The sequence below is a fragment of the Xyrauchen texanus genome, chromosome 30, assembly GCF_025860055.1.
Source record: "Xyrauchen texanus isolate HMW12.3.18 chromosome 30, RBS_HiC_50CHRs, whole genome shotgun sequence".
Taxonomy (NCBI): domain Eukaryota; kingdom Metazoa; phylum Chordata; class Actinopteri; order Cypriniformes; family Catostomidae; genus Xyrauchen; species Xyrauchen texanus.
The window spans coordinates 36,455,157-36,467,178 of record NC_068305.1 but is presented as its reverse complement, the minus strand read 5'-3'; the positions used below and the strand labels follow the sequence as shown (position 1 = coordinate 36,467,178).

Below are 12,022 nucleotides of genomic sequence, written 5' to 3'. Positions count from 1 at the left end.
TTAGAAATGTTATGCTGTTAAACATATTTAAAATATGTCCATTCATGTATTCATCAATAAACTAAGGCTAAAATGTTATTGGTTGAAAACCCATTTTTCTGCATTTAAGTATCTCATCCATACTGGAACACTGCTTTGTTATTATCATAAATTATTATTTAGAAAATTGCCCTTTGAAGGGACTACTACTACTACTACTGCTACTAAAGGAAAAATAAAACAAAAACTAAAAGGAATATATTTCTCACACATAAAAACAGACATGCAAAATTTTTTCTTCTTCCAACTAAGTAAAATAAAAATGCCTGAAAATATTTTTTGGTTTTTGAAACGTAGTATATTATAAAAATGTAAATGCGCTAAATAGCAACACTCGAGAAATTTAATTGCATTAAATATGTTTAAATGACATCCATTAATGTATTGATAATGTCCACGCAATACATTTTCGTAAAAAAAAAAATTCATACTGGAATGCCCTTTTCCTAGATGAAACTTTCGAGACTTCCGAAAACTTTCTCAAGTAAGGCACAGAGTGTTCAACCGAAAGACATGTTAGTGTGCATTTCTCGTAACTGAAATGGAAACATAAACTAACATGCTTGGAAAAACAGAAACTAAACCAAAATATTTTTTATGGCTAAACTGACTAAACAAAAATAAAAATAACCACAAATACATTTTAGTTTTAGGTTATAAACAGTACATTAAACATATTTCAATTACATCCGTTAACACGTTGAATAATAATGTGAATACCATTATGCATTTGGTTGAAAGTACATTGATTCTGGTACATTTTGCTACATTTAAATGCTCTCTAGTTCATTTGGGAAACTTAGAAAAAGAAAAAGTAATTGCGGGGAAGTAGTCTTCTCGTTTACTGAAAATATACTGAAAAAGTGAAAATACCCTGAAACCCTTTTTTTTATTTTAAATCTCAAACAATAAAAATGTTGTGGGTTCTACCTTTACTGCAGGTGCCGTTGCGGACACAGGGGCCCCTGATCGTTTGGCGGTGAGGTCGTTACTGGCTGCCGTCACAGCGATGGTGACGGGGGTGGGCAGGAGGGAGGGGATGACCGGGAGTGGGAGGAGTCCTGGTCGGTTGTTGCCATTGGAGACAGCTGGAGCTGCCGGTGAGCAAGTGCTGTTACCCACACCATTATGAAGGCCCGTGGGTCGGTCACGACGATCCCAGGGGCCTCGATAGTCCCTCTCAAAGCGGTGATGGTGTCGTGACATCACTTCCTCTTAGAGGATCCGTGGTACTGTCTAAAGAGTACAGAGAAAGAAAGAAAGAGTGAGAGATAACATTGATTATACCCTGTCAAAACACAGAAATAGAATGTACCAAACAAACCGAGCTGGTTGGCAGGTTTGACATGCAACAAAACAAGACTGGCAACCATCTCAATATCTGCCAGACCGCAGCTAAAAAACAACTACATGCATTTTAGATGGTCAGTGCTTCGGCTGCTTGTAAAAATAACATACGAGCAAGGCCATTAATACAGATAAACATACAAGCATATGACGGGAACAGAGCCAGCATAGGTTTTCTTTGAATTCTTAGACACGCACTGTGTGTGCGTCATAACAATTTGATTGAAGTGCACACAGAAAAATAGCCCAACTACTTTTCAAATCTAGATTCTGCCAGACTTTAAGAGAGAGAAAATGTGTTTATTCACAATGCCTATCAGGAAAAAAATGCCTCTTTATCAGTTTACAAGAAATCTCTTCCATATGGTTAAGAGATCCATTCAACTAACCAAGTTTTCTTAACAACATAAATAGTACGGCTCCAGAAACTCTTCACTTATTCAGGGGCATAGACAAAATAGGAACACAATTATCTTATCTGCCTGGCTTATAAATATTAATTAGGCAAATAAACGTTTGACCTGTAGTCCTAATTGGTTTATAAAAGGTAGAAAAAAGCGAAAGATTTGATGTAAGGCAGGTAAGTGGGTCCTAGCTATATTAGAATTATTGCTTACAGATTCATTTAGTCTGCAGCATTTTTTTGCAACGCAGGCAAGCAAAACAAAGCCAGTGTCACCATATAAACCCCTTTTGTCATCGTTCTATTCCCAGAGACTTTTATGTTGAAATTATCTAGGACTCTTAGTTTGAAGTATTGGTATTTCCCTTGTCATGTCTAAGTTTCTGATTTCCTCCCTGATTGTTTTCAGCTGTCCCTAGTTTACTCATTAGTCATCATGTGTATATATTAGGGGTGTAATGGTGCACAGAAGTCACGGTTTGGAACGTACCTCAGTTTTGGGGTTACAGTTCGATACGAGTTTGGTACAACAGGAAAAAGCAACAAATCCCAAATGCTAGGTTACTTTTCATTTATTTTGAACAGACAGTAGTGCAAATTACAGTTTGTTCCACCTAGCGGCATTTAGTCCCCCCTGAGGTAGTTGGTACAGTACAGCCTCCTCTAGTGTATTAAGCAGAATTGCATATGTCATATTTTTTTGTAGGGCTGATAAAAAAATAATTAGTCACAATCAGCTACAAAACTGAAAAGCATATCTTGTGTTAAAAAAGTACAAAATAAATAGAATAATGAAAAATAAAACTTGTGCATTAGGAGTGTTCCAATTTAACTACATTTAAACATTCAAAGCTTAAGCACAACCCTCCCAAAAAGACAGAAAACAAACCACCCTTGCTAGTAGGGAGGTACTGAGGTAGCAGTCCAGGCACAGCCAGGTAGCATTTGCCAACTGGTAACTTCATTATACAAATCTGAACTTCTTCCTCTACTCTTTTACTTGTTGTGGTGGTTAGCAAACAGTGTTGCATTACAATGCACGCCCCCTTCTGGATTGGAGTGTGGATTCTTCGTCTGACTGCATGCACCGAACCGTGACGTCAGTACCGTGACGATTCGGGGCGACTACATGTACCGTTACACCCCTAGTATATATATACCCCTCAGTTTCAGTTGTTCCTTGTCAGTTCTTGTCCTTGTTACCCTTCAAGGATGTAGTGTTGTATTACTTTATCTTCAGAGTTATAACCTTCCTTGTTGTATCATCTTCATTGGTTTATTATTAAAAGAATCTGCATTTAAATACACCCTCTCTCGTCTCATCTACTCTGATTCTGATCTCCGAGCTCCCTTCAATGGAGACCATTTTTAACCCAGCCTCAGTGGTCCAGGAGATTCCCTTCATTGAGCCTCCCATGGCTCCGCCATCCCTCATCGAGCCTCCCATGTCTCCGCCTTCTGAGCCTCCCACAGCAGTGCTCACGTCCGACCAGAAGGAGGAGAAGAATGGCTCCTACTTCCCTGCCACTACCTGTGCTCATGACCACGGAGGTCCTTCCCCAGTTGCTGCCAGTGCTTACAACCACGGAGGTCATTCCTCTATCACTGCCACTGAACATCGAGTCTGGGATTACATGAAGAGACAGAAGCAACTGAGACAGCCTAAATAGATAGAAGAACTGCAGCGAATATTCCAAGAAGCTTGGAATATCCTATCTGCCAACAACCAAGAAAAACTGTGTCCATGTGTACCTAGGAGAAAAAGTTAATCGATACGTTTGTATGAAAAACAAATCGCTAATTAAAATGTTTTTAACCTTAAATTGCCACTTCTGACAGCTCTCTGTAGCTGTTTGAATTGACCTAACCCTCACATGAAGTACGTTCCTCTGATGTAAACAGAGCAGAACATCTCAATGCCCCAATGCGATGATGTCACATGACAGTGACGTGAGGCATTGAGTGTTTACAGGAAGCAGTTTTTAAAGTTGATAAAGTTTTAATTAGCGATTCACTTCAGAAGACATTACTTGATCGGCTGGAGTCGTGTGGATTACTTTGATGCTGCCTAAATATGCTTTTTGGACCGTCGAAAATTGGGGTCCATTCACTTGCAATGGATGAAGCTAAAAACCTGGGAAACTTTCCAAAAAATTTTAAATCCTGTTCTGATAAGAAAGAAGGTCATGTACATCTTGGAGTAAATGATCAACAAGTTTTCATGTTTGTGTGAACAATTCCTTTAAATCTGTATTAAAACACTTTTACGAGGCGCCAAGAAGTATCCTGAAAGTACTTGTGGCAGACATTCAGTCTCACTTTTGATTCCTCTCTCTCTTTTTTTTTTGCTGCATTTGCTGCAAATGTTTGCCAAATGTTTGCAGCTCTTCACCGGTAGTGGTGAACCTGCAGCAAACCTTTGGCAACAATGGACAATTTGCCTCAAGTTTGACGCAAAGCTTATTTGCAAAATGATCGGTGGTAAATTTGCAGAAAATTTTCCATGAACTCTTGATTTTGTAAATGTCTTACTGTAATGTCTGCATAGTGGTTATGCAATCTTCAAACTTTTAGAACTATCTTAGACTTTCAGACAAGATTTGGCAAACCAACATCTTTTTGCCTCTTGACTAACTACTTTTCTTGCAGTTGCATATTGTCGTACAGGACAAGATGAAGCACTGAAACAATGAAGCAGCACAAGTTTGGTAATCTCTTCATGTTAGCGAGTGTGCTAACTTTGTTTCCCATTATTTGCAGCGGCTTCTTTATCTTGCCGTTGTCCTGCACAAACATCCACATGTAATAACTACGGAGACCTCAGGTTGGGAGTAGCGCTATTAGTTTCTGTCTTTTTACGTGTGGAAAAACATTAAGTTGTTTGTAAAATAATCCACTTTTGGCTGTTCTGAGGCACTCTGACAAGCTGTTTTATATTGGGGTCGCCTAAACATGACAGATGTGTGAAATGAGGTTTAATTAGGGCTGTTGTTCGGCATTGTGCTTTTCAACCAAATCAAGTAAACAGTATGTACTTGAAAGCAATGAGGAAATGTAAAGGGCAGGCTATTTAAAATGTAATTTCTGGCACCAAACAGAACTGGAAAAATATTCATTGTTTCCAAGCAGGATTCACAACACTGCTTTTTTGCACACGTTTGCACGTGCACTTTATATAGGTATACATAGGTATTTTATATAGGTATTTTATTTAGTTGTGTAGTCTCATGTGGTCCTGTGTTTGTCCTATGTTATTTTTATATTTGAAATTCAGTATTTCACTGAAACTATTATGCTGACAATATAATGTTTTAATGAAAAAACTGAGATAAATTAGAAAAACTGAAAATAAAATCATTTTCACGAATGGACTTTTGAACTCAAAGGCAAATAAGGTTGGCCAAGGTGATACCTTTTAAAATCTAGTTTAAATCACACATCAAGTTTGAAGAAATGCAAACACTTCTATAGCAAAGTTTGCCAACATTCAACCAGTCAAATATGGCACTATTTTAATAACGGGGCTCTTGAGAAAGAAACGGTTGTGAAAAAAAAAATGGTTGTTTTAAAAGAATTGAAAAATATATATAAATATTAGTAACAGTTTTTTTTTGTACTAAAAGTGTTTTTCTCACACTCTCTTCCAGAACGAGCAGTGACATATGCAATGCGATGTCATGTTATTAATAGGTGCGTTATTTGGATATCTAATAGGTACAAATATCATGCTTTCAAATGCTAAATGTTACACAAAATTCACCAGCTTCTGACAGAAAATATGACAAAAAACATGTCGATGATCTTTGTGTGTCGTCCGTGTGATATTTCACAGCTTACACCAGGGGCGATTCTAGGGTCAGAGCTTTAGGGGTGCTGAGCACCCAATGAGCCCCACTGCCACCACCCACCCTCTTTTCACACAAAAATAAAAAATATGTCTATTGAAAAATAACTTTATCATTTTAACATTGGTTCAACTAACTCCAAAATCCAGATTTTTTTTCTTTTTTTTTTTTTTAGACCTTTTCAGAGCACCAGCTTAATTGTGAGAGTTCACACAGACAGCCCCCTGTAACAAACACAAAACCTTCTTCACTCAGCTGCTTTTCCTGACCATTAACTCCATGTGCCTCCTTTTGTATCAACAGTCATCAGATTGGTTAGATTAGATTCAACGTTATTGTCATTGAACAAAGTAACAGGTACTTGGACAACAAAATGTAATTCATCTTCTGTAAATTATTTACAAAAAAATGGATCTTGAAAGGCTCTTTTTTGTGTGCCAAACTGAGTATGAGGGTATTGAGACAGCTTTAACTGTTTAGGACCAGTGTCCTTATCCCCTAAGTCTGAACAGCTCTCTTCTGTCTCTGCTGCTTTGGCTTGGTGGTCTCTATGTTGCACTCCCTCTGTCTCTTCATTTCTTTCACTAGTCAATTCCCTCTCATCCCTAATGGACTCTCCCTGTTGTTTTCCTCCTCCTTTATTACGAAAAAATGTGGTGTAAAATAATGTTACAAAAAGTAAATGTAATATAGGCTACTTAATGCCAATAAGTTAGTATAGGAGTATGAGTAGTTACTGTTTTGCTTGCCACTATTCACTATATGTCAATTTATTGTTGTTGTTTCCTCACCTGGTTTTTCCTGAATGCTCTCCCTTTCCCTTTCTCCTTCTCCATCTCCCTCTCTTTCCCTTGGCACTGACAATCATACACAAATATATTGTAGGCAGGAGAGATGAGGTCAGTTTGTCATGTCACAAAAATGTTATGGAGACCATCTACAGATTCTAAGGATATGATCAAAAGGCACACAGAGGCGTGTCATTTTAAATGTCTTTATTATTATTATTATTATTATTATTATTGGGCTTAGAAACTTTTTTTAAATCACAAATTCCTTTCACAAGAGAAGCTGTATTCTCCATTGAGGGTTTGAAATAAATAAAATAAATAAAAGCAGGGGACCATTGCCTAGAGAAGTAATTTGATACAACAACAGATAGCTGGTTTGCATTATCTGTTACTTTAGCTTAACACTTTTCAGAAGAACAAAAAAAAAACAAAAAACAAGACAGAGGTCATTATGGACTGTCCCTAGTCTCTCACCTGAATCTGTCTTTTTTCTTTTAAAGAACTGTCATATGTCCATTGCTCACTGGCAGGCCACACACACACACACACACACAGAGAGAGAGAGAGAGAGAGTAATGCTAGGAGTTCAGGAGTTAAGCCTGGTTCAGGTTAAATCCTCTGTGTGTGAGGAATGAATAAATACAGCAAAAGAAAAACATTAAACTTTCTTTTATTGTCTAGTTTGATAGTCAGCCACATCTGAAAAATAACAGATATAAATCTAAGAATGAATAACAATTCATTTAAAAAGCCACAGTGATATATGTTTACATGCACATGTTACTCTGGTCCAAACGCCAGGGCTTCATGTTTCCATGATGACTGACCAGAAAAGACGCACGTGATGTCATGTTTACATGACTCCCGATTGTTAAAATTAGTATCAAATTAACGATAAACTTTACCAACAGAGACACACGTACGCACTACACAGGTACGCAGTTTATTTGTCGCGCTGCTGTTTTTGTTTCACGCTCTAGCAGTTAATAAACAGAACTGCATGCGTCTTGTGGAAGAACATTGTAACCGGCGCTACTTCTCTCCATTTATGACCATGGACGAGTCACCCAGGTGCTGTGCTACTCCACAGCGGCGGCGAGCCGCTGGACTAAAATAGTCCGAAAATAAACACTTATTATAGGTGTACCATGGTGATTCAGGATACTGACTCCAGTACTCACCGATATGGTTTCGGAATCGGAACAACTCTAGGTCAAAGGAAAGAAGTGTGAGACAGCTTTGGAGCAACTTGATTCACAACACTACATAACGGGTTCTCCCTCTGCGTGTGTTTCGCGTTGGATGACGGTCGTGCTGAGCGGTGCAGGTACAGAGGAGAAGTAGAAGAAGAGAAGAGGATGATACCATTTGCTAAGCGGGGGTGTTTTCATTTTCATCCTTAACACATACATTTTAAACCACAAACTACGGAGTATGTTTTAGACATTATTTAACCTTGTCAAAGACGAACAAAAATTTTAGAATAACAAAATTTCTTACTCCAAGTTTTAGGGGTGCTGAGCTCCTTCTTAAGTGTGCTGAAGCACCCCTAAAAAGGGGCTAGACTCGCCCTTGGCTTACACAAAAAGGTGTGTGTTTCAGGTCCATTTCTCTCGGTTTAAGCATTCTCTGCAATTTGAGTGAGACGCTAAAATACGGACAATCACACCCCATATAGAATTCAAACAAAGCTAGTTTGTTTTCTTAAATACAGGATGATTCCGTGTTATACAGGATGGTTTTGCAAATTAAGTGATTTCAAAATGTAATGTGGTGTTACCATCAATTAGGACGTATTAAAATACTTTCCTTGCACCTTGGATACATGAATGTACAGAAATGATTCATTAATTTAAAATACGTTTTTAAGTCAAGGCTTTCAAGAAGTCTTCTCAGAGTTACTCCATATGACCTGAACAAAATGAGTATTTTCATAAAAATATCAAAATTACTATTTCAAGCACAGTCTTGAAGGTCTAAAGAGCTTCTCCTCTCTGTTTTGTTTTAATCATTTATTTATTTATGGCATTTATGCCAATATTGTAAAATAATATTATTTTTTAATAAATGATAATAAAACAAAAGATTATAATGCACCACTCTACACTTGTTTTTTTTGTTTTTTTTTTTACGAATTTCAGCTTTTAATAAGATTTATGTTTTTTTATTTATTTCTTTATCAATTTATTCATTAATATTCCAAATGTTTACACCACACAACATTTTGTTTTTATTTAAGCATCAGAAAAAATATCAAATTGATTTTGAACTCTAAAACTGTTCCTCATAGAAGAGGTATATTCAAGTAATTGAATTGTGTGAATAGCACGTTTAATGTGTTTTTGAACATTTCTATTGATCTGGACAAAACAAAAAGAGTGTCACATCATAGCCCATCCCCACTGTATTTGTTCACTATATATTAAATACACTATACATTTGAGACTTATTATCTAATCTAAACTAATTGATGACTACACCACTCTATACTCCTCATGTTAGCTGGTGGCTGCCAGTTCCCCATCATTCCACAGATGAAAGCCACAACGCAGTACTTCAGACAAAGCATTAGGATCGGATAAAACATACTCATCTAGTGAGCAGACCACAATCTGCAAACGATGACTGTATTTCAACAGTAAATGAGAACCTGAATCCATCCCATGTACTTACACATCAGTAATCACACACACACACACACACACACAAACAATATCCCCTAATGACACCACTGAAATAATTGTATCGCACATTAACAGCACCACATTAATTATTCATGTCATTTATCAGATCAGAACAATTATATGCACACCGCTATGCTAAACATTCACACAAGCCACATGATCTTCTTATCTGTGCATTGCCAGGGCAAATTCCCGGCACGCAATGCATTGAACAGAAAAACTCCTATTAGCTTTCAGTTTTAATTCTACGCAGGAGTTTCGCAAACACACGCTCATCAAGGCAAAGTAAATCCAGTAAATAAGTGGATTCTACAATCACACACTGTTTCCATTAACAGAAAATGAGAGAATTAGAGTGTGTGTGTGTGTGCGTGCTTGTGTCTGCTTATGTGTGTGTGAGGGTCATTTTAATTGTGATAGTGTGATCCTTTTAATAGGGCTGACGGAGGGAGAACATGACAGCTGAGTGTTTTTCTTTTGTTTGTTGTTTTTTCAGACAGAGGTGAATGCAGGTTACTGACAGGACAGCTTCATGATTAGAGCCGACGCGCAGCAACAGTGTAGTACTGAAAGTCTAAATTGAAAATAAATAAAGAGCAGTAAGGTTATAAAAATTAGCTCTCTGTAGAGGTTTTGTTATTAAGCAGATATAATTTTATCATCATTTCATGTTAATGCTCAAGCTGGTTCTGACTTACGGTGTCCCTAGAGAAAAGGGATTTTGTGTAATACCAGATTACCATAATACCGGACTGACAAGTGATCACTCCACTGTTGATGAATTACTGCTCATATTCGTCATATGACATTGTTTACTTAAGTGTTTGCATTGTAAAGTAGCTTTTAAACCATAATATAAATTTGTAGGCAAACCCGGAAGGCAAGTTCACCATCAGGTCCCTCAGGAATTTCCCTTGCCCAAGATCTATGGTGAAAATAACATGATACATTCACGTTTCGTTCTAGAACATAAAGTACACACAGCCATACCTTAATTGAGGATTTTGAAGCCATTGTATCTTTCAAAAATGCATGTTGCTAACCCGTCGCTAAACAAGGACTACAACATTCATCCATTATATAAAGGAACGTAGTCCATATACTGATGTTAGTTGTAGTCCTTTTTTAGCATTGTGATAGCAACATGCCTTTTTAAAAACACAGTAGCTTCAAAATTAACGTCTGATGCATGAATTTGAATAATTGATGTTTTAAAACAAGTAATTTTAACCATAAGCCTAAAATGACTTATATGTCTAAAACTGTCATTATAAACACCCAAGTGTTTGTGTGAGCCGGGAGCACAGACACTTCAAAATAAGAGTCCCTGTTGTATTTCGGGCCTGGTCACAGATAAAAAAAAACACCACGTTATGCACCAAAACTTTTTTTCTGGTTATTTTTGGTTGCACAATAAACTGAACATAATATATACATATGTCTGTACCCTTCACAGTGAGGAAAGATTTTTTTAAATATATGTTATCTGATAAATTGGAATGAGCCTTTTCCACCAGCTTAGTTATCAGGAGAATGAGACATGCTGAAAGACTGACAGTAAGAGAGTGAGACAGGCAGGCAGACAGACTGAACTGGAACACTTGACACTCAGCAATGAATGTGCTCCTTCTGTCATCTGTCTCTTTTATTCTCTCTCTCTTTCAGATGCAAGGGGATTTTAAAAGAGAAAGCATACAGAACTGGAGCTTTTAGGAAGGGAATACCTTGAGACCATTTCCTTGAAAGAACAATATCTTGACATGATACAAGCAGATGATGTTCTTATAGAGATTCACACTACTGGAAACATGGCAGAGCTTGATGAGTCCTGAGCATTCAGTTTCCTGAAAGCAAAAATTCAAACAATATGTACACATTAAAAAAAAAAAAAAAAACTCTGCCAATGAGATTTCGAGATTCTCACACACACACACACACACACACACACACACACACACACACACACACACACACACACACACACACACACACACACACACACTTCTGCCAGCTACACTAGGACAACAGAGAGGCACTGTGTCTGAATTTTAAATAATCTGTCGGTACAAAAATCTCGAAAGCATTGAGGAATAAATTAATGTTACTTCTGATTGGATAAACATTTTGTTTTTTCCTTTTGTAGATGAATTAAGAGTGGAAAGCGATTGAAAATACATAAAGGTCAATGCGAATGAAAGGATGAAAAAATATTTATTAGGCTTGTTACGCCAGCAGAGAAGCCTGTGAAATCGCCATTGCATGATACGTGTAATGAACCACGAAATTTCATTTTGCAAAAATGTCGCCAAAGTTATTTTCACTACACCAAATTGAAAAGGAGATAATCACCTTTTTTGATTGGAGCATTGCAAGTGATTGCAAGAGCAAATCACAGTTTTGATAAAAGCATCACCTGTTTGTGTATTAGAGAACACATATCCACATTAGTCAGACCAAAAACTAAAAACATGCGAGATTTAAGCTAAATTAGCATAATTTATAATATCAATGTTGTTCTAGGTTCTATTCTTGACTTGAAATATGCTTTTTTTAACATAATCTTGACAAGCACTTTGAGATATTTGTAGCAGTGCATCAGTTTATTGTGTATACAAGGTACCAGGTTGATACAATAATAGCTTTTATATCAGGGATGTGCACAAGTAATCGATTAATCAAGAACTCATTTGGCTTTAAATATTCGACTAGTAAAATCATATTAAATAGAATAGAATTGAATATTGCAATTTGATTTTCCTTAGTGCCTTTGCCTGACGTGAAACAGCTTCTCTCACCAAAATCTTGCTGTTATAACTCAATGCATTCGTTGGCATTGTGGATGCATGACGTTGTTTGAGAAATTGTTCACTCAAAACGAAAAAGAAAAAAAATAGGTGCACTCAGTAACCGTTG

The 12,022-nt window shown here is 37.0% G+C and overlaps 1 protein-coding gene across 2 annotated transcripts in view; it reads right to left on the bottom strand.

Moving 5' to 3' along the window:
* LOC127623698 (kelch-like protein 29) overlaps nucleotides 1-12,022 on the bottom strand; it is a 309,133-nt gene that overhangs the window by 207,280 nt on the left and 89,831 nt on the right. The window contains exons 1-2 of one of the 2 annotated variants that reach the window (XM_052098153.1): nucleotides 10,834-10,868; nucleotides 970-1,275 (exon numbers count right to left, since the gene is read on the bottom strand). In XM_052098153.1, the coding sequence (XP_051954113.1) occupies nucleotides 970-1,245 (276 nt within the window). In that variant the 5' untranslated portion in view covers nucleotides 1,246-1,275; nucleotides 10,834-10,868. Of the gene's footprint in view, nucleotides 1-969; nucleotides 1,276-10,833; nucleotides 10,869-12,022 lie in introns of those variants that run through there. The other variant, XM_052098152.1, reaches the window with a different exon arrangement.